The 21,175-nt window shown below is 42.5% G+C and overlaps 1 protein-coding gene across 1 annotated transcript in view; it reads right to left on the bottom strand.

Moving 5' to 3' along the window:
• SFI1 (SFI1 centrin binding protein) overlaps positions 1–21,175 on the bottom strand; it is an 80,523-nt gene that overhangs the window by 12,219 nt on the left and 47,129 nt on the right. Inside the window, exons 11-16 of the mRNA XM_082668509.1 lie at positions 19,532–19,602; positions 18,411–18,503; positions 16,649–16,746; positions 15,134–15,200; positions 11,764–11,894; positions 63–144 (exon numbers count right to left, since the gene is read on the bottom strand). Of these exons, the coding sequence (XP_082524635.1) occupies positions 63–144; positions 11,764–11,894; positions 15,134–15,200; positions 16,649–16,746; positions 18,411–18,503; positions 19,532–19,602 (542 nt within the window). The remainder of the gene's footprint in view (positions 1–62; positions 145–11,763; positions 11,895–15,133; positions 15,201–16,648; positions 16,747–18,410; positions 18,504–19,531; positions 19,603–21,175) is intronic.

The raw sequence follows: 21,175 nt of genomic DNA, 5'->3' as shown, positions 1-21,175 counted from the left end.
GAGTGCAAAGGCTTGAAGCAGGTCCTCCCGGTCCCAGTACCTCCTAGGGGAGAACCACTTACCATTCTCTCTGCCAAGCGGTGTTCTCGATGCTGAGATACCTTCTGACACCAAAGTGCAAACAACCGCTTCTCTAACATCACCCTAAAAGAACCCAAATGAATAAGAGTAAACGACTCCAAAAGAATGAGAAGTTCCAAATAATTGGATTTTTTCTTTTATACGCTTCCATTAAGAGCGAAATAAGCCTAGGTGGGGAGGAAGGAAAGCATACAATAGACAAAAACCCCACAAATGATCCAACACATTCCACATTATTTCTGGCCTCACCCAGACGGTACAAAAAAGACTCAGACTTTGAGACCCTATTTCTTCATCCACCCCACGTTGAATCACCAATGGTGCTCAACGCTCACAGTGAAAGTCTTTCCAGTCCATGCTGAGCAGCCAGGCTGCTGCTATACAAATTCTTGGGGGAAGTAGTTAAAAAAACAGATGCCAGGGCTTTCCTGGTGGCGCAGTGGTTGAGAGTCCACCTGCCGATGCAGGGGACACGGGTTCGTGCCCCGGTCCGGGAGGATCCCACATGCCGTGGAGCGGCTGGGCCCATGAGCCATGGCCACTGGGCCTGCGCGTCCGGAGCCTGTGCTTCGCAACAGGAGAGGCCACAACGGTGAGGGGCCCGCGTACCGCAAACAAAACAAAACAAAAAAAACAGATGCCAGACCCCCAAAGCTGAGCTGGGCCCTAGGAAATGGAATTTTAAACAAGTATTCCAGGTGAGGTGAAGAGAGAGACAGGTTTGTCACCTTTGCCTACTTGCACACCATAATGACATCAAAACCTGCAAAAGCAGCACTGGGATGACTGGTCAACAGCCTGCAGGGGATGTGTCTCGGCAAAGCCATCAGGACTGACACTGTGGGACAGAAGAAGACGGCTCCCCTGGCATTTAACCCATCAGACACACCACTCAAAACACTTCCAACCACGACACAGCAACTGGTCCTAGGCCTGCCCTCCAGCCATGTGTATTACAAAATGGGACAAGCTATATGAAGCACCTGCTTCCAGGCACTGGGCAATAGGCAATGCACACGTGATACTTAAGAGATGGGAAACATGCAAGGTTAGCCCCTTGGCTGCCCAGGCCCTCTACTGGGGGCAGTTTCTGGGCACTGGGGGCAGGGGAGGGAGTCCAAGGAGAGCACGACAGTCTCACTGAGCTGAGGCAGAGACTGGAGTTCGAGACCAGAGAGGAGGAACTGGGTGGACATGTGTGGCCTTCCCAGGTCTGGGCGGTAGTGACCCTACCCCACCCCCAGGCACGCTCATGGACACCTTGTGCCCTCCACAGATGAGGCTGCACAAGCAGACTCCATGAGCCCTAGCAGAGCAGCTGCTGCAGAGCTAAGAGATGAATGGAGATACCAGAGGTTGGACAGGGCTGGGAGAGGGAGTTCTGGCCTAGTCACAGTGAAGAGACCTCCCTGGGAACCTCAGACTCAGAAAGCCTAGGCCCTAAGAATAAAAGTCATGCCCTAACCCTGAATACAAAAATCAAAAAAGACCCACACAAAGAAAGAATAAAACCACACTGGACAGGATCAACAGGAACCACCAGAATAAACATGAACCGTCACCTGCCAGAACAAAATGCAACACATTGAAAAGAAGCTGAAAATAATGACCCAAATGTTGGAATTGGCAAACACTTAAAAAGAGCTATTATATGTAAGTTTTGTATTTTAATGAAAAGATGAACAAACTTAGTTACCAGACAGGGACTCTCATAAGAGAAACAAACTACAAAAAAAGAACTAAATGGTTTGATGGTTCCTCAAAAAGTTAAACACAGAATTACCATATTGATCCACTAATTCCACTCCTAGGTATATAGCCAAAGGATTAAAAGCAGGGACTCAAACAGGTGCTCACAGCAGCATTATTCACAATAGCCAAAAGGTGGAAACAACCTATCTATCAACCTGACCTATCTATCAACACATGGATGGAAAAACAAATTGTGGTATGTCCATACAATGGAATATTATTAAGCCATAAAAAGGAATGAAATTCTTACATGTGCTACAATACGGATAAACCTTGAAAATGTCATGCTAAGTGGACTAAGTCAGGCACAAAATGACAAATATTTTATGGTTCCACTTACGTGAGGTACATAGAATAGGCATTGCAGAGACAGAAAGTAGGTTAGAGGTTACCTGGGCTGGGAGTAGATGAGAGTGAAAAGTTACTATTTAATGGGTACAGAGTTTCTGTTTAGGATGATGAAAAAGTTCTAAAAGTGGATAGTGGTGATGACTGTATAACATTGTGAATGTACTTAATGCCACTGAATTGTGTACTTGAAAATGGTTAAAATGGTAAGTTTTAAAAAAAATTATCTTAATGATTCAGAGTTTATTTCAGTGGACTATTAGAACTGAAAATAGATGCATATGTATATATACATGTTTTAATTTAAAAGTAAATGGAAAATAAAGCCAAACAAATTGAAGAGGAAAGATTTGAGGAGACTAATCAACTAAGCATCTTGAAAACGTAACTTCTCTTTGAACTAAGAAATATTATATCCTTTTGGCAAGTCTTTCCTTTCAGTATAATAATAGCTATTAAGACATATAACTTATTTATTTTAGGTCCAAGAGACATTCACGGATTAAGATTAAAAGATAAATTCTTTCCCATTCCTCTCTTCTCCACATTTTCCTTCCATTTTCTCAGCTTTTATTTTACTGTCTGCTGTGATGCTATGTGGATAACTCATTTTTTAAAAAAGAATTTATTTATTTTTGGCTGCATTGGGTCTCTGTTGTGCACACAGGCTTTCTCTAGTTGCGGCGAACGGGGGCTACTCTTTGTTGCGGTGCACGGGCTTCAGTAGTTGTGGCTTGCGGGCTCTAGAGCACAGGCTCAGTAGTTGTGGCACACGGGCTTAGTTGCTCCGCGGCATGTGGGATCTTCCCAGACCAGGGCTCAAACCCGTGTCCCCTGCATTGGCAGGCAGATTCTTAACCACTGCGCCACCAAGGAAGTCCCCCACAACTCATTTTTGACTGAAATACTTCCAACTATCAAATGATACAGTAGACAAAAACACCAATTGACAAGACAATTAATTACCTTTACAGAAATCTTGCCACTTTATACTGAAATATTTAAAATCATGTTCTTCACACCAAAATGAAACTAATTTTATATTTTTAAAAAATTAATAATTACAATTCCTCTTTGGTTGTTTCTTTTGTGATTGTAATAAATACATAAAATACTGAGCAAACTTCACCTTTTAAAATATAAAATGGTAAGTTTTATGTTACATGTTTTACCACAATTTTAAAAATAAAAGGAAGCAAATGAAAATCCCAGAACTGATAAGTACCGTATCTGAAGTAGAAAAGTCACTGGATGGGCTACAAATTAGAAACTGCATAAGAAAGACCACTGAACTTGAAGACAGATCAAGAGAAAAGTATCCAATCCAAACACCAGAGAGAAAAAGGGAAGAAAAATATTGAACAGAGCCTCGGTGACCTGTGGGACAATATTAAGTGGTCTAACATAGTATAATTTGAGTCTCAGAAGGAGAGAAGAGCAGATATAGGGTAGATAAATTACATGAAGAAATAAAAGACTTCCCAAATTTGGTTGGAGTGGGGGTGGGGTGACACCTCTGATCCAAGCAGCTCAGTGAACCCCAAGCAGGACAAACATAAGAAAACTACACCTAAATACATCACACCCTAAATGCTGAAAACCAAAGATTGGTAAGAACATCTTAAAAGGAAAGGAAGAGAGACAGATTACATTCAGGGATACAATACAAATGACACGTGACTTTTCATCAGAAATAATGGAGGTGAGAAGACAACAGAACACTGTCTTAAAAACACTTGGACTGATTCACTTTGTTATAAAGCAGAAACTAACACACCATTGTAAAGCAATTATACTCCAATAAAGATGTTAAAAAAAAAACCAAAACAAAAAAACACTTGGAAGTGAGGGGATGGAGAAAACAACTCATTGTTCCGTAGCCAGGGAAAAGTCCTTTAAATATGAGACAGTGAAATGAGCATAAAACAAAAGCTGAGATGGTTCATCTCCAGCTAACCTGTACTCTATAAAAATGCCAAAGGAGGGCTTCCCTGGTGGCGCAGTCATTCAGAGTCCACCTGCCAATGCAGGGGACACGGGTTCATGCCCCGGTCTGGGAAGATTCCACATGCTGCAGAGCGGCTGGGCCCGTGAGCCATGGCCGCTGAGCCTGCGCGTCTGGAGCCTGTGCTCCGCAACAGGAGAGGCCACAACAGTGAGAGGCCCATGTACCGCAAAAAAAAAAAAAAAAAAAGCCAAAGGATCTTCTTCAGGATGAAAGGAAATGATACAAATAAAACCCACAAATCTACAAAAAGAAACAAAGTACACCAGATATGTAAAATATGTGGGTAAATATAAAAGACTATATTTTTTCTTCTCCTTATTTTAAAAAAATAATTCTGATTGTTTAAAGCAAAAATAGTAACATTGTATTGGGTAAAAAGTATTGTAGACACAAAATATATGACAACAAATACCATCAAGATAAAGAGGAAAGGAATTTTACTATTTTTATGTTCTTACATTTAACATGAAGTAGTACAGTAGTGTTCTAAATAGGGCTTCCCTGGTGGCACAGTGGTTAAGAATCCGCCTGCCAATGCAGGGGACACATGTTCGAGCCCTGGTCCAGGAAGATCCCATATGCTGCGGAGCAACTAAGCCCGTGTGCCACAACTACTGAGCCTGTGCTCTAGAGCCTGTGAGCCACAATTACGGAGCCCACGTGGCACAACTACTGAAGCCCGCACACCTAGGAGAAGCCACCCCAATGAGAAGCCTGCATACTGCAACGAAGAGTAGCCCCCGCTTGCCACAACTAGAGAAAGCCCATGTGCAGCAACGAAGACCCAACACAGCCAAAAAAAAAAAGTATTCTAAATAGAGCTGTAATAAGTTAATGATGCATATTGTAATTCCTAGAACTACTTTAAAAAATACAAAAGGTAGACCCCGAAAAGCCAAAGCAATCCTGAGAAAAAAAGAACAAAGCTAGAGGTATCATACTCCCTGACTTCAAATTATACTACAAAGCTATATTAATCAAAACAACATGGCACTAGCAGGAAAAAAAAAAAAAAAGACACACAGATTAATGGAACAGAATTGAGAGCTCAGAAATAAATCCACACATATATGGACAACTGATTTATGATAAAGAAGCAAAGAACATACAATGCAGAAAGGATAGTCTCTTCAAAAAATAGTGTTGAGGGCTTCCCTGGTGGCGCACTGGTTAAGAGTCCGCCTGCCGATGCAGGGGACACGGGTTCATGCCCGGGTCCGGGAAGATCCCACATGCTGCGGAGTGGCTGGGCCCGTGAACCATAGCCGCTGAGCCTGTGCTCCTCAACGGGAGAAGCCACAACAATGAAAGGCCCGCATACCGCAAAAAAAACCCAAAAACAAAATAGTGTTGAGAAAACTGGACAACCACATGTAAAAGAATAAAACTAGACCACTATTTTACAGCACACACAAAAATTAACTCAAAATGTATTAAACACTTGAATGTATGACCTGAAACCATAAAAATCCTAGAAGAAAATACAGGCAGTACAACCTCTGACATTGGTCTTAGCAATATCTTTCTGGATACACCTCATTCAGGCAAAAGAAACAAAAGCAAAAATAAACAAATGGACTACGTCAAACTAAAAATCTAGGTAGAAAGAACAAAATAAAGAGCTTATATCAATTAAAGAAAAATAAACAAGAAAATTAGCAAAAGTTGGCTTTTTAAAAAAACAAATTCTTAGCAAGACTGATCAAGAAAAAAAGAGAAAACACACAAACTACCAAAATCAGGAATGAAAGTGGTGGTATCATTCCAGATTCTACAGACAATAAAGGGCACCTTTTTAAATTAAAAAAAGAAAAAACAGAAACTCTAGGCCCAGATAACTTCACTAGGAAATTCCATCAAAAATTTAAAGAAATAATACCAACCTTAAAAAGTCTTTCAGAAAATAGAGGCAAAACATTACAAGAGAACTATAGACCAATATCCCTTGTGAAAGTATATGTAAAAAATTTTAACAAAACATTAACAGACCAAAATCAATATGTAAAACGGATAATACATCACGACCAAGTTGGGTTTGTCTCAGGAATACAAGGTTGATTTAACATTTGAAAACCAGAAAAACTATATGATCATCTCAGTAAATGTGGAAAGAGCATTTGGCAAAATTTATCCACCATTCATAATAAAAACAGTCAGAAAACTAAGAATAGAAGGGAACATTCTCAGTCTAATAAAGGGCATCTATAAAAAGCTAATGCCTCAACAGTGAAATACTAACTACTTTTGTTTTCCCCCTAAGATTGGGAAAAAGACAAGTATGTACCCTCTTATCACTTCTATTCAATACCTTATTGGAGATCTTAGCCAGTGCAATAAGAGGGGAAAAAAAGCATACAGACTGAGAAGTATAATTAAGTTACCTTTGTTTACACATGACATGGTTATTTATGCAGAAACCCTATGCAATTTTAAAAGGAAGGATGAACTAAAACTAGTAAGTGAATTTAGAAATTTAGAATGGTCATGGAACTCAAGGTATCGACTGTACTTCTATATATTAGGACAAACAATTAGAAAATGAATTTTAAAAGTAATTCCATTTACAACAGCATCAAAAAAATTAGATATTTTGGAATAAATTTAACAAAATATATACATAACTTCAATACAAAGTTACAAAACACTGCTGAGAAAAATTAAAGAAAACCTATATAAATGGAGGATGTACCAAGTTCTTTTTATGGGAAGTCTCAATATGGTTAAGATATCGAATCTCCCCTAAATTGATCTATACAGATTCAGTGTTATTCCAAACAAAATCCCAGGAAGAATAAACTGATTTCAAAACCTGCTATAAAGATACAGTAATCAAGATAGTATCTTAATGGCATAAGAATAAACACATTAAACACATAGATAAATGAAACAGAAAAGAAAGTCCAGAAATAGATACAAACATATATGGCCGGGTTTCCCCGGCGGCGCAGTGGTTGAGAGTCCGCCTGCCGATGCAGAGAACACGGGTTCGTGCCCCGGTCCGGGAAGATCCCATGTGCCGTGGAGCGGCTGGGCCCGTGAGCCATGGCCGTTGAGCCTGCGTGTCCGGAGCCTGTGCTCCGCAACGGGAGAGGCCACAACAGTGAGAGGCCCACATACCGCAAAAAAAAAAAAAAATATATGGCCAATTGATTTTCAACAATGGTGCCAAGGCAATTCAATGGGGGAATGCAAATCTCAAGAAATGGTGCTGGACTGCATGTTGCAACTAAGAGTCCGCAAGCCGCAACTAAGAAGTCCTCATGCCGCAACTAAGAAGTCCGCATGCTGCAACTAAGAAGTCCACATGCTGCAACTAAGAAGTACGCATGCCACAACAAAGATCCTGTGTGCCACAACTAAGACCTGGCACAGCATGCATGCATGAATGAATAAATAAATATTTTTTAAAAAAAGAAATGGTGCTGGAAAAAACTGAAGAACAGAAAAAAAAAATCCTTGACTCCTACCTCATACCATATACAGAAAAAAATTCAAGATGATCACAGACCTAAATGTAAATGCTAAAACTAGAAAGCTTCTGGAGAAAATGTAGGAAGATATCTTTTGAGATCTTGGAGTAGGCAAATTATTTTAGAGAGAACCCCCAAATCGCTAATTATAAAAGAAAAAAACTGAGGAAATGGACTGTATTAAAAAATTTTTTAAACCACCACAATATAATTTTTCTACTTTTAATTTTTATTATTATTTTTAATTTCTTTTTTTTGGCCGCACTGTGCAGCATGTGGGATCTTAGTTCCCTGACCAGGGATTGAACCCGGGCCCCCTGCACTGGAAGCACAGTCTTAACCACTGGACCACCAGGAAAGTTCCCCTGGACTGTATCGAAATTAAACACTTCAACTCATCAAGAAAAAAAAAATATATATATATATTAATTCATTTCAGTACATATATAACCACCTACTTTGCTCTCAATTAAAAAAAATACTGTTAAAAAATGGAAAAGCAAGCCACACACTGGAAGAAAATATTTTTAATACCTAGTCCAATAAAAGAAATAATACGAACCAGAATATATTTTTAAAAAACTTCTACAAATCAATAAGAATTTTAAAAAGACATATGACCCAATTTTTTAAAAAGCGAGGAAAAAGACTTGAGCAGACACTTCACAAAAGATATAAAATGGTCAATGAGCACATGATAAAGGCTGAAAGAGTCAAAACTTGTCTGGTATTCAAAGAATGAAAATCAGTTCAGATTGAAAAGAAAGAACAAGTCTACCATTCATCAGTCACACAGAAAGCCAACTGCAAAGAAACACTGTTTCTCTCAACATCATGCAAGATGCCACAAGGACTCCCTCTTTGGGTTGTTATTGCTTCCTCACCAGTGATGCCCCAGACAAGCTTTGCTATGTCCATTCACTCCTGAGGATACTCATGACAGCTCTCCCTAGTGAGTCCCTCCTCAACTTGCCTCAGAAACAGCAATCAATCCAAAACAGATCCCTGTTTCTCTTAGAGTCTCCTCAGTTCCTTCAGTGGGAGCCCAAATATTACAAATTCCCTTCCCTCAGGTACAGCAGCAATCCAGAGTTCCTCTGGAATTCCCTCCTTCCTGGCAATCAATCTGACTTGGTCAAATTACAGAGGCTTCTGTTCCTGGCTCATTAGGCTTTAAAGAAATGCTGGACAATCATTAGTCATCAGGAAAATGAGACAGCACTCCACACCCACCATAACGGCTAAGTTAAAAAGACTGTCAAAAACAAAGTTGGTGAGGATGTGGAGCAACCAGAATTCTCAGATTTGCTGGTGGGAGCATAAAATGATGCAACCACCTGTAAGATTAAGCATAAACCCACCCCTGATCCAGAAGTCTACTTCTTGGTATCTACCCAAGAGAAATGAAAACATATTCCACTAAAACAAATGTTCACGGCAGCCTTACGCATAATGGCCTCAAACTGGAAACAACTCCTCTGTTAAAATGGATCAAAATACTGTCTTAGATTCATACAATAGAATACTACTCGGCAAATAAAAAACAGCTACAGATACATGCTACAACCTGGCACAATCTCAAAAACATTACGCTGAACTTTAAAAGACTTGCAGGCACAATAGAGTACGTACTGCATGATCCCACTGTACAAAGTTCAAAAACATGCAACATTAACCTAGAATGCCAGAAATCAGAACAGTGGTTATTTATGCAGGATAGGAACTGGCTGGAAAAGGGCTTGAAGGAGCTTCCTGGGGTGATGGAAATGTTCCGTATCTTGACTGGGGTGTTGATTATCCAGAGATGTAATTTGTAAAAACTCATCAATCTCTTTACTTAACATCTGTACCTTTCACTGTATGTAAATTTTAGCTCAACTAAAAAAAAAAAAAGGCAAACCAGTCTTGTCTCATTCTCAGTATAATATTTCACTGGCAGGTTAATAAACTACCATTTTTATTCATAATTCGAGATTCCACCATAAATTCCATCCGTATTCCTAAAATATTTTTTTAACTACCCTAAGAATTATGGAAAGATAGAACATACACATTTATTTAGAACTTTGATTTGCTAAACTCCAAACCAAACCTATGGATATTAACTTACCCTAAGAGTCACAAATCAATTCTAGGGGTCAGGGGACAGTTAATATTTTATGCTGGGCACTCTGCTTGTATTTTACATGGATTATCCCACTTAGTTTTCATGACAACCCTGTGAGATAAGGACTATTATCAAATCATCTCCATTTTAAACTTGAGGAAACTGGGGCCCAGAGAGACTGAGTGACTTGTTCAGGGTCACAGAGCTGGCAAGCATGGAGCAAGGGTCGGAATTCGGGCAGGCCTGTCGGCTTCTAGGCCAGGTTCTCAATCACTCTGCCTTCTTGTGAACCAGGACGGTGGGAACCTGAAAAACTAACTTTTCTAAAAAGATCTCACTAAACCCGAAAAAAATAACGCCTAGATCCTCTTCGCCATCCTTCAAGCCTCTGTGCTACTTCCTGCCTCTGATTCACCTTCCACCCTCTTGTCTCAAGTGATGGTTCTAAACTCACCCATGCCTGCCCCCCAGCAAAAGCCGTTTTAGGAGCTCCTCTTGGCTGCTTTGAAGGTACCCTCAATTTCTGGTCCCCACAACATGCCAAAATACGAAAAAGCAATAGAACCAAACATGACTCATTTGTAAAGAAAACAAAGGGGTGTGTATGTGTGTGTTTTCGTAGTGAAGCCATTTTTTGAATGAATCTTACACTAGACCTCAACACAGGAACTAAGGAAAGGCACAGCTGCTCTCTGCAGGGGAGGGGGCAGAGGTAAGTGCTAGCCCACGTCAGCCACTTTTCCTTGTGGCCACCCCCTAGAAACATCTTGAACTTCGTGTAAGGAGCCCAGGGTTCTGGCTGATCCTCTCAAACCAGCATTCAGAGTCCTCCAAAGCCAAGTTCACTGCAACTTCTCCCAATGCATGTCCCTCCCCCTTGTTTCACTGTCCTAAGTTGATGCACACTGTCCTCAGGGCAAACTCCCAAACTGTCAACGTACTAGTTCCATGCACCTGCTCAAACACCTGTCCATCATCTACCTGTAGGAGCAGGCAGCCCCTCAGTCTGGCCCTCCTCATCCCGCCAGCCATCCTCACCCCCAGCTCACAGACAGCCTCCCCAGGGCACTTCCCTCAGCACCAGCTCTGAGCTCTGGAAGAACTTGTGCTGACACCATTGAGGACACATGGGTCTATTCTCTTGAATTGTTCTTCAATTGTCCCTTGTATATCAGTCTCTCCTCCTCACCAAGATTTAAAGTTCCTACCCAGTCATCAAAAAAATATTCCTCTTGATCCAGTAGCAAGTACTTGGACTTTGGAATCAGGGAGACTGAATGTAAACCCTAGCTCTGCCACTTAATGGTTGCTACACGGGTGAGTCATTTATCACTTTGAACCTGTTCTCTCAGGACTGCTGTGACAAGGAAATTATTAGTGAAGATGATGATGTCACAGGCAAATGAGCTTCTATATTTTCCTTTTTCCCATCACACCGCACCCACCACAGTGGCCAACAGTTAGTCATTAATAATCTCTTCATCAGATTCCACCAATAGGTAGCACGGACCTGGCTCTGGGCAAGTTTGCCCCTGTGAGAGCTAAAAGGATGGAGCTCTGCTCCTTGCCTGTTCTAATTTTGTTGACAACGATAATTTCAAGACTTCAAAAAGCCAGGTCTAGCCGAACAGGAACCAAGCATTTCAGGGAAATCATGCTCAAGAAAGCCTGCCAAGGCGATGCGAGGTCCAACCACACTCTGATCCAGAAAGCTAATGGGCAGCTTTAATGCGGCTCACTGCGGCTTGTAACGAGGGAACGGGCATAAAACCAGGGCTGTTCTGAAAGCACTTGCTACACAGATAGACACAAGTTTTCCCAGGAGAAATACTGTCTTTTTCTGCTAGATGAGCTCAAAGAGCCCACATTATTGAAAATCAAGGAAGAACCAGGGTGTAGGGGACTGGCAGGCTAAGAAACAAAGCAAATGGCTATGTGGGTGGTAGAACTGAACCTGAGACACCTGGCCCAGGGCAGACAGGAGCCGCATGGTGTACCTGTGAAAGCGTGCTGCTCTGGCATAGAGGACTCTCTCCTGCTGGTGCCACTGCCAGAGCCTTCTCCATGCCTGGAAGGCCCCAGGGAGGGCTCGCCGCTGAAAGTGACTGTCTGCTCTGGCCTGCAACAGCTAAAGTAAAACAATGAATGACCTTTATTTGTACTTTACATTAAAAAGAAAAAGACCTTTCAGGGTCACACTCTCGAGGAAGGGATGCTTCCTACACAAACATTTTTTAAAATGAAAATCATTATTTCTAATCTTTGCCAACATGACAGGTGAAAAATGAAATATGATAGGTGAAAATGCTTCTCTTTAATTAAAAGTGAGTTAAGCATCTCTTTATACATTTGTCTATGTATGTGTATAGATATATATTTATCTAAACTTTTTTCCTATGGCCTAAGTGTTCATCCTCATTGCCCATTTTACTGATTGTCAGCATCTTAACTCTGATATATATGGGCTTTTTCAACCTTAAATTTATTAGTCCTTTGTCTCATGTGTTATCAATTTTGTTCCTACCCTGTAAAATATCTTTTGATTTTGTTTATAATGTTTATTTGTAGTACAGATTCTTTTAATTTGAATGTAATTATAAATTTCACTGATACATTAGTAAGAAGACAGACAACTGACATTAGACTATATATGCCTCCATGATCCAAAATTTGGGAGGAAAAGCATATACACGTGTGGTGGCTTTTAAAACAGGACTGCAAATTCTTTCATCCTCCTTCCCTTGAATGTGGGTGGACAGTGACTACTTTGACCAGTAGAGTATAGCGAAAGTGACACTAAGTGACTTCCCAGGCTAGGTCTTAAAGGGCCACACAGCTTTTGTCTTTTTCACTGGAACACTCACTTTTGTTGCCCTGAGCTGCGACACAAGAAGTCTGGCTACCCAGGGGCCACCATGCTGTAAGGAAGCCCAAGCCTCTTGGAGAAGTCATATGCAGGCACTCTGGTTAATAGTCCCAGTAGAGCCCCATCTTCAAGTAATTCCAGCCCAGGAACCAGACTTGTAAGTGAAGAAACTTCTAGATGACTCTAACCCCCTACCGCTAGGTCTTCCCAGTGGAGGTCCCAGTAATCACAGAGCAGAGACCAGCCATCCTTGCTATGTCCTGTCTCAATTTTTGACCCACAAAATCCTTAAGCATAATAAAATGGTAGTTGTTTTAAGCCACTGAGCTTGGGGTGAGTTTTTACAGAGCAACAGAAAACTACAAGCATTCCTATGTGTGTGTTTGTGAATACATGGGTACACACATTCCTACCCACACAGAGGAAAAAAAATACCAGGTTTACTCATCAAATGTCATCTTAAGAGGCAGGATTATGGGTGTTTTAATTTTTTCTTCTTTATGTCTTCTTATACTTCCCAAATTTTCTGTGATGTCTACATATTGCTTATGGGCATTTTCAAATGTAAACAAGAGTAGAAGCAATAGTATAATGAATCCCCTCAAACTTATTGCCCAGCTTCAACAATTAACATTCTTGCCATTCTTTATATATTACTTTTTAAATAGAAAGAAACCCATAATAAATAATATTTTTATCTTTTCCTAAAATAGAAGGAACTGATGAGCTCCTTGGATATCTAAACCAAGAGATAACATTCAGATTGTTAGCTAAAGATTTTTTAAAAAACAACAGCTGAAAAAACCCAAAACAACAGCTGAGCAGGGCTCTTACTATTTTTCAGACCTTCACTGTGCAGGCCGTGCTGGAGCCCTGTAAGAGATAAGGACTCTGACCCTCGACCTTCTACCAGTGCTGGGCGCCAGGGTCGAGGAGATCCCTTTTTTCAGGGAGAAACTAAATGAGACCCTTTACTTCTTTTCCACCTTGAATAAACATAACCTTTCAACTCTGGGGCTCATGTTCTTTTTCTAAAAGGGCTCTTTCTTCACATTCTGTTGTGCTTGCATTCAATGAGCTTAAGAGACCCAGTGGCAATGTCCTTTCCGAAACAGCCACATAATCCAAAGGGACGTGAAAGAATGTACCAATTCTAAACATTTTCTAGGTGTGGAAGGCAAAGGTGACACAAAAACAAGCCATACCCTGGGTTAGCCCCATCCAAACACCAAGAACTGAGGTGATCCTTGGGGAAAACTCTGAAGCAATCACCGGCAGCTCATCTGTTTGTTCACTCGTGTGTTCATTCACTCATCCAAATACTAGTCAGCAGCTACCCTTTGTCAACAGTTCAGGAGAAGAATGAGGCAGGACAGGCTGTACCCTCAAGGAGCCCCCAGCCTGGCAGGGAGGGAGGCCAGCCAACAACATGCTATGAGAAAGCTGCACGAGGGGTGGAGCAGGGGGAAGAGGTGACACCTGAGCTGAAAGGGCAGCAGGCAGATTGGGAAGCAGGAGCTAGCAGAGAATATTCAGGGAAGGACCGGCAGCTTGACTGAGTGCAGCTGTGAAGGGGCAGAGCGGTAACAGGAATAGGGAGAGAAGTAGATAGAACCAGCTCCCAAAGGAGTCTGTATGCCTCCCAAAACTGAGGAGCCAGCCAAACTCTTTAGATTCACTGTTAGACTCGAGCAGCAGATAGAGGAGGGGGTGGAGAGGACAGCACAAAAATAACCAGGAGGAGCTTTGTTTGTGTCCTCCCTGTTTCACCGCAGGGATGGCCAAACAGAGGTCTGCGTAGTCTACCTCCCACTGCAAGGCCTGTGCAGACATCATCAGTTGAACACACACTCCCCTGAGCCTGAACGTGGCCTGGAAAATCCTTCTCGGTTCAGCGCTACCTACCATCATTAGAGCCACCCTGGGGCTAAACTACAAGCCCCCCGAGAGCAGGAACTTTGCCTGCTTTGCATCACAGCTGTATCCTCAGTTCTTGGCCTGGCATCTAAGGCATAGCAGCCGCTCAGTAAGTCTTTCTAAAATGGAACTGAATCCATCTTTTTCTACCTGCCTTCATTAATCACTCAGCCTGACCCCCACCTCCTCCCACCACTGTGGGCACCTGTGTCTCACATCATTTAGCTCTGGGATATGGCACTCAGGCTCTGCACCTTCCCCAACATCTCCTGAAGGTCTCAGGAGGGGCTGGCTGAGTAATATAATCAACAATTTGGGTCAAGATGTGAATGGAATGGCTGATACGCTCACCACCTTCAGAGAGCAGCTGCATTTTCAAAGCAGATGAAGGGACAGGAGTTATGCAGACTTTCTGACATCCCTGGGGGGGTCTGGGGCAGATACCTTTGAGCTTTTCACAGTACCCTCTCTTCCAAATCAGAACACCAGACCTCTTGGTACAGGCCTTTCCCGAGAATCTTTCCAAAGCAAACGCATCCAAGAATGTAAGCCAACAGAGCTCCCTGCTCTGAGGAACTCCATACCTGCTGGGATCGCCTCTTCTGAGTATACTGTAACCACAATTGGAAACACTTGCGTAGCAATGTTATTCTGAAATGAAACACATAACACCAAGGTAACTGCCCTCCCACTTTCAGGTTTCAGGTTTTCAGAATTTTGTTTTGATTTTAAGGAAGGTAAATCTGGGCATAGGTACCTCTTGAGCGGTAAAGGCACCCCAGGGGTTTCATTCTAAGGGAAATAAGAACCTGTTTTCTGTCATGAAATCTGCCAAACCCCCACCTCGACTTTGGACTGTGGCTTGCCCCCCAAATTTGACAACTTTCTTGTAAAGGTAATTAGACCACCAAGCACAGTGTCTCTGGAACTCAGGTAATATGTATGAAATCCCCCAAATATCCTGAATTTTCTGATTTTACGGCCAAACTCTGGGGCCTGTTTAGGACCACCTGGGTCTGTGACATGCTTTCACACAGTGATACTGAGAGTGAGAACCACATTCAGCTTTATAAACCAGGATTTAGAATAATGATACATCCTGACAACTCCAAATTGACTCAGTTAAATATTGTGATTCTCACTGACTCATTAAAAAGTGCCCCAAAATTATACCTACAACTATGCAAAATAAGTTAATTATACTCTTGGGAGAGGGTTTACCGAACATTTCTTTTCTTTCTTTTTTTTTTTTTTAATTTTATTTTTGGCTGCATTGTGTCCGCATTGCTACGTGCAGGCTTTCTCTAGTTGCTGCGAGCAGGGGCCTCTCTTCATTGTGGTGCTCTGGCTTCTCATTGCGGTGGCTTCTCTTGTTGCGGAGCTCAGGCTCTAGGCGCATGGGCTTCAGTAGCTGTTGCCCACGGGATCAGTAGCTGTGGCTCGCGGGCTCTAGACCGCAGGCTCAGCAGTTGTGGCTCACGGGCCCATGCTCTGAGGCATGTGGGATCTTCCCGGACCAGGGCCTGACCCGTGACCCCTGCATTGGCAGGCAGATTCCCAACCACTGCGCCACCAGGGAAGCACTATCGAACATTTCTTGCAGCAAGAAAGTGAACAGTGGTTCCCTCTGAATAGTAAGACTAAGGGGTCGAAGGAAGGGGTCCAGGCATACTTTATTTTTAACTTTCTACTTCTTTCCTATATATTCTGAGTTTTTCTTGTGGACATGTGGTGCTTTTATTTATTTTAACTGAATGATTAACTCTAAAAAATTGAGGACACACTCTACACCCTCCAAGACCAAGCCACAAACACTCACTTGCCTGGGCCGTCTCTGTAACACTATCAATGCCTACATTCCACGATGGAACGTCACTAACATCTGAAAACTGAGGCAGTGGTAGCCGAGCACCAGCACAAACATCCTCATTCTACCTCCCATCCCATCAACCAAAAGGAAAAGGCAAGCTCAGGAACACTGGTTTACAGCAGGGCCTTTCTCAATCTGCCGCAGTAACACTGAGGGTGATGACGACTCCTGGAGACCAGCCAGTCAGTCACAACGGGCCCCTGGGGAGCCTGAAGGCCACAGTCCCTACCTGTAGTGGTCCCAGGCAGCACACAGGAAGGGGAGCTGCTCACTTTCCTCCCTCTGTTCAATCTGAGACTGCCAGAGGTTCCAGAACCTGTGCAGTAGCTGCAGCAAAACAGGAAGGAAACAGAAGTTGATTAAGGCAAAAGGTAAAATGATCTCTCTTGACCCATTAGTTAGCAAATCTGTAACTCCAGAAGACTGTAAGCTCCCCCAAAGCAGTAATTACCTCAATTTGGAGCACCCAACATATAAAAGATTTGCAAAATAATTATGGCCAAGCAATATGGAATTATTCTGGGCCAACATAAAAGGCAAAAAGCTGGATCTACCAAATCTATGTAAATCAGAATGAAGAAGGTATTCCTAATCTGGGCCCCATGGAAGACAAAGCCATTTTAGAAGTTAAAACTGATCTTATCACCTACTACTGCCTATAAAGTAGTCTTGCCAAAAAGTGTTTAACTTCAATCCAATCAAGCCCTGAGATCTAACTTCTAGTTTATAAGAGCTACACAGGAAAAAGGAAAATCAAATGATGTCAGAATGAAACAGAAAATTGGAGAATATGGAAGACTGTACAAAATAATTGGCATTCCTTTTCAAAAGGTTAATGTTATTAAGAAAGATAGTGTACATTATGCTAAGTGAAATAAGCCAATCACAAAAGGGCAAATACTGTAAATATGAGGTACCTAGAACAGTCAAATTCAAAGAGACAGAAAGGAGAATGGTGGTTGCCAGGGGCTGGGGGAGGAGAAGGAGAATGGGAGTTATTGTTTAATTCACAGAGTTTCAGTTTTGCAAGATGAAAAAGGTTCTGGACGTGGATAATGGTGATGGTTGCACAATAATGTGAATGTACTTAATGCCACTGAACTGTACACTTAAAAACGGTTAAGATGATAAATTCTGTGTATTTTACAATTAAAAAATAAACATGTTAAACAAAAGAAGTGGGGGTGGGGGGACTGTTATTGACTAAGAGTCTTAAGAGACATAACCAAATGTAGAGTGAGCCATCAATCCTTAATTGAATCCTGGTTTTAATAAAACAGCTATAAAGGCATTTTGGGGGCAACTGGGGAAATTTGAATATGGGTTGGGTATTGGTTAATATTAGAGCATTACTGTTCATTTTGTTAGGGATGATAATGATACTGTGGTTATGCAGGAAAATGTTCTTACTTTTGGGCAATGCATACTGAAATGTTTAGGTGTAAAAGTGTCATAATGTCTGTAATTTACTTTGAAATGATTTGGGAAAAAAGAGCAAATATTAACAATTGTTGAATTTAGATGGTAAAATAGAGGTTTATTACACTATTCTTTATATTTTTCTGTATGCTTGAACATTTTCACAATTAGAATGCCCCTTTCTCCTACACTCAGAAACACAATCTACAGGGGGAGATAGAATGTTTGTTGCCCTCAGGTAAGTTTAACTACTAAAGACAACAGACTCACAGTGCAAACATAACCAAAGCCTCCTGGAATGCAAAACTTAAAGTGTATTCCCTAGGTCAAGGTTGGAATCCACAGTCCCTGACCTCTGATTCAACTATCAATTTTTTTAGCAAACAGATAAAAAAATGGGATTAAACAAGAGAAGAATAAGAGTTTCTCTAGCCTCTGGCATAGATTACTAAAGAAAATGGACACTAAGGATTTGGCGTCTAAAGGTCTGAACAAACCTCTAAGCACAAAGGTTAAAAGAAAAAGAGAATGGCCATCAGAAGAGGTGACTTGATACAGAAGTGGACTCTCACCGTGACATCATGTTGCTGGTGAGCAAGATTCTTTCTTATTCGTTGGAGATGGGCACGGGCCACATTGTCTTTTAGGGCTCTAAAGCAAAAGTGCTGTGAAAAGAAGAATGGACACAAATCAGTGGTGTGTCTGTAACAATAAGAGCAATGCCCAAGAGGGTGGCAAGAAGCTCAGTAGTAGCTGTTCACAGCTGCTCCCATGTCCCAGAGAGTGTTTCTCTGTTTTGAGATTCTACTGAGAGCCTGATACAAGCCAGCCTGCACAGTAGACACTTAATAAATAGCTGTGGGACCACTCCCTGCGGTCCACAGATACTGCACAGGAACAAACACACCCGCACCTCTGACCAGGAGAGGTCCCTGTGACCCAGATGGAAACACCAGACAAAGGTCAAAACATCAACTCTGCCTCTCAGAAAAGAGACAGACTTCCAGCCTGTGGTGGGTTTTTTTTTTTTTTTTTTTTTGCCATGTGGGGTCAATGTGTATGCTTACACAATTATAAATGCAGTTTTGTAAGAGTAAAATAGAAGGGAGAGAAGGAATTTTGAGAGAAGGTGACTGGCGGTGGGGGTGGGGGTGAGGTAGAGGCAGGACATGCTGGCCTGGCTCCAGCTCTGTCAAAAATGCCTCATGTGTGACTAAGCAAAGCACATTCCCCCACAGCCTGGCTTCAGTTTTCTGAGACAGAAGTGAAGCAACTAGGGCTTTTCATATCGTGCTCTGTGGACCCCCAGAGGCTCCTGAAAGTGTTCGGATGCCATCTCATGTGGTGAGGGTGGGGAAGAGCAGCCGGTAGAACAGACACTACTCCCCAGACCTAGCTTTGTCCACAGCATCTCTACTTTGATTGATTTCGAAGACTAGGTTTCCACCACTTAAAAAGGGGGTCTGCCATGTAGAACACCCCAGGACTAGATCACTTCTAAGGCTCCTTTGCAGCCCCAAAACCCTCTGATCCCACACCATCACCATCTCTGATCCAAAATGAAAATAGGGACATGACAATGAAGGGAGGCTTCATGATGGAAGCCATCCACACAACCAGATGCACTTAAGGAGCATGACGTGGGCCAGGTCCCCCAGGAATGGCTGCCTGAGCGAGGCTGTAGCGCCCTTACCAGCAAGGCTCGCCTGTGGTGCTCTTCTGCCACCTTCCGCTGCACAGCTGTCTCTGCGCACAGCAGCACGTCTACCAGAGTTAAGGCTTCTTGTCTCAACAAGGTTCCACCCCAGCCCAGAGTGATCCTAGTGACCCATCTGAAGGGTCCCGGCTGCAGGAGATGATGGGCATGCCAGGTGGGCTGGTGTCCGCCTCTGTCTCCCCCTGACAACCCAGGGAAGAAAGAACTAAGGGGAACCATGTGAGTTACTTATCGGCCTTTCTCCCCTCTCATGCCCATTTCATGAGAGGCAAAAATAGTTGAGATAAACTGCCACCAGTTTGAGTAAACATTTCAAAATCTAAGCAGAACCTGCTCCAAGTTCTCCTGCATTCTGTTTTGGCATCACAATCCAGTCAGAAGTTTGTGCTAAAAACCTTGGAGTTATTTTCAAACCTTTTCTCCTCCCACCCCTTCCATCTTCTCAACTGCCAAGTCCATCTGCTGCCCCCCTAGGTCTCCCCGGTTCTGTCCCCACCCCCAGCACCGTGCAGTACACTTGACTTGGTCCCCCTGTGCCAGCTTTGCTGCTACCATCGAGCTTTAGCCTTTCTAAAGTACAGATCTGCTGCATCACTTCTCTTCTCAAAAACCCGCAGAGGATCCCCAGCGCCACTGGGATTAAGCCCAAATTCCTGACCACTGCACACAAGGGCCCTACAAGCCAGTCCCCAGCCTGCATCTACCTGCCCTCCATACCCCACAACTCACTGCAGACCCCGGTCATCACCCCTGGCTGCTCTTCCTCACCTACACCTGCATAAATGCCACTCCTTACACCTGAACCACCCTTCCCGACCTCCCTGTTGGGAGAACGTGTCATCCCCCAAGGCTTAAATTCAGCTCAAACATCACCTCCTCGGCTAGATCTCCACAGTAGCCCTAGCAGGACTTGATACAAACTTTTATGACAGCACTTATCACGCCACATTACAAAGACTGGTTTTCATGTCTACTTTCCCCACTAGACAATGAGCTACTGTTAGTCTCTAAGTTTCCCTGTATTCCAGAATTTAGGCAGGAGTTTAAAACAAAGCAAGAGTTCAGTGAACAAATAAAAGTGTGGGTGAACACCCAAGGCGGTCCAAATCCCACACCTGGGCACGTATTGCAGCAGGGGCAGTGATTAAGAAGGTGCACTGGAGTCAAAAGCCTGGCTCTGCCAATGAGTTTGAAAATCACTTAGCACCCCCCAACCTGTTCCCTCATCTGTAAAATGGAGACGGTGAGACCTACTCCACAGGGTTGCTATGAGGATTAATGAGATAATGCAAAATGTCTGCACACAGTAAACAGCTCAATGAATGGAAGCTAGAATCATAATGACAGGGCCATCAAGGACAGATGGCTTTCTGAAAAAGCAATGAAATGAAACAAATCTGAAACAGAAATGAAATGAAGCAGAAATGGCTGTGGCTATTTCTACCATCTAATGGGTAGAAAAAAGCAATGAAATGATAACAAAATCAGGGCAGTGGCAATGCCTCTGAGGGGGAGGAAAGGGAATGTAGTCAGGGAGGAGCAGACTGGGGTGTGAGCAATGTTCTAATTTTTTGAGTTGTGCTCATTTTACCATTATTCTTTAGACTATAAATGTTTGTT

This window comes from Grampus griseus (genome assembly GCF_964374135.1).
Source record: "Grampus griseus genome assembly, chromosome: 12".
NCBI classification, from domain to species: domain Eukaryota; kingdom Metazoa; phylum Chordata; class Mammalia; order Artiodactyla; family Delphinidae; genus Grampus; species Grampus griseus.
This window is presented reverse-complemented; position numbering and strand designations above follow the sequence as displayed.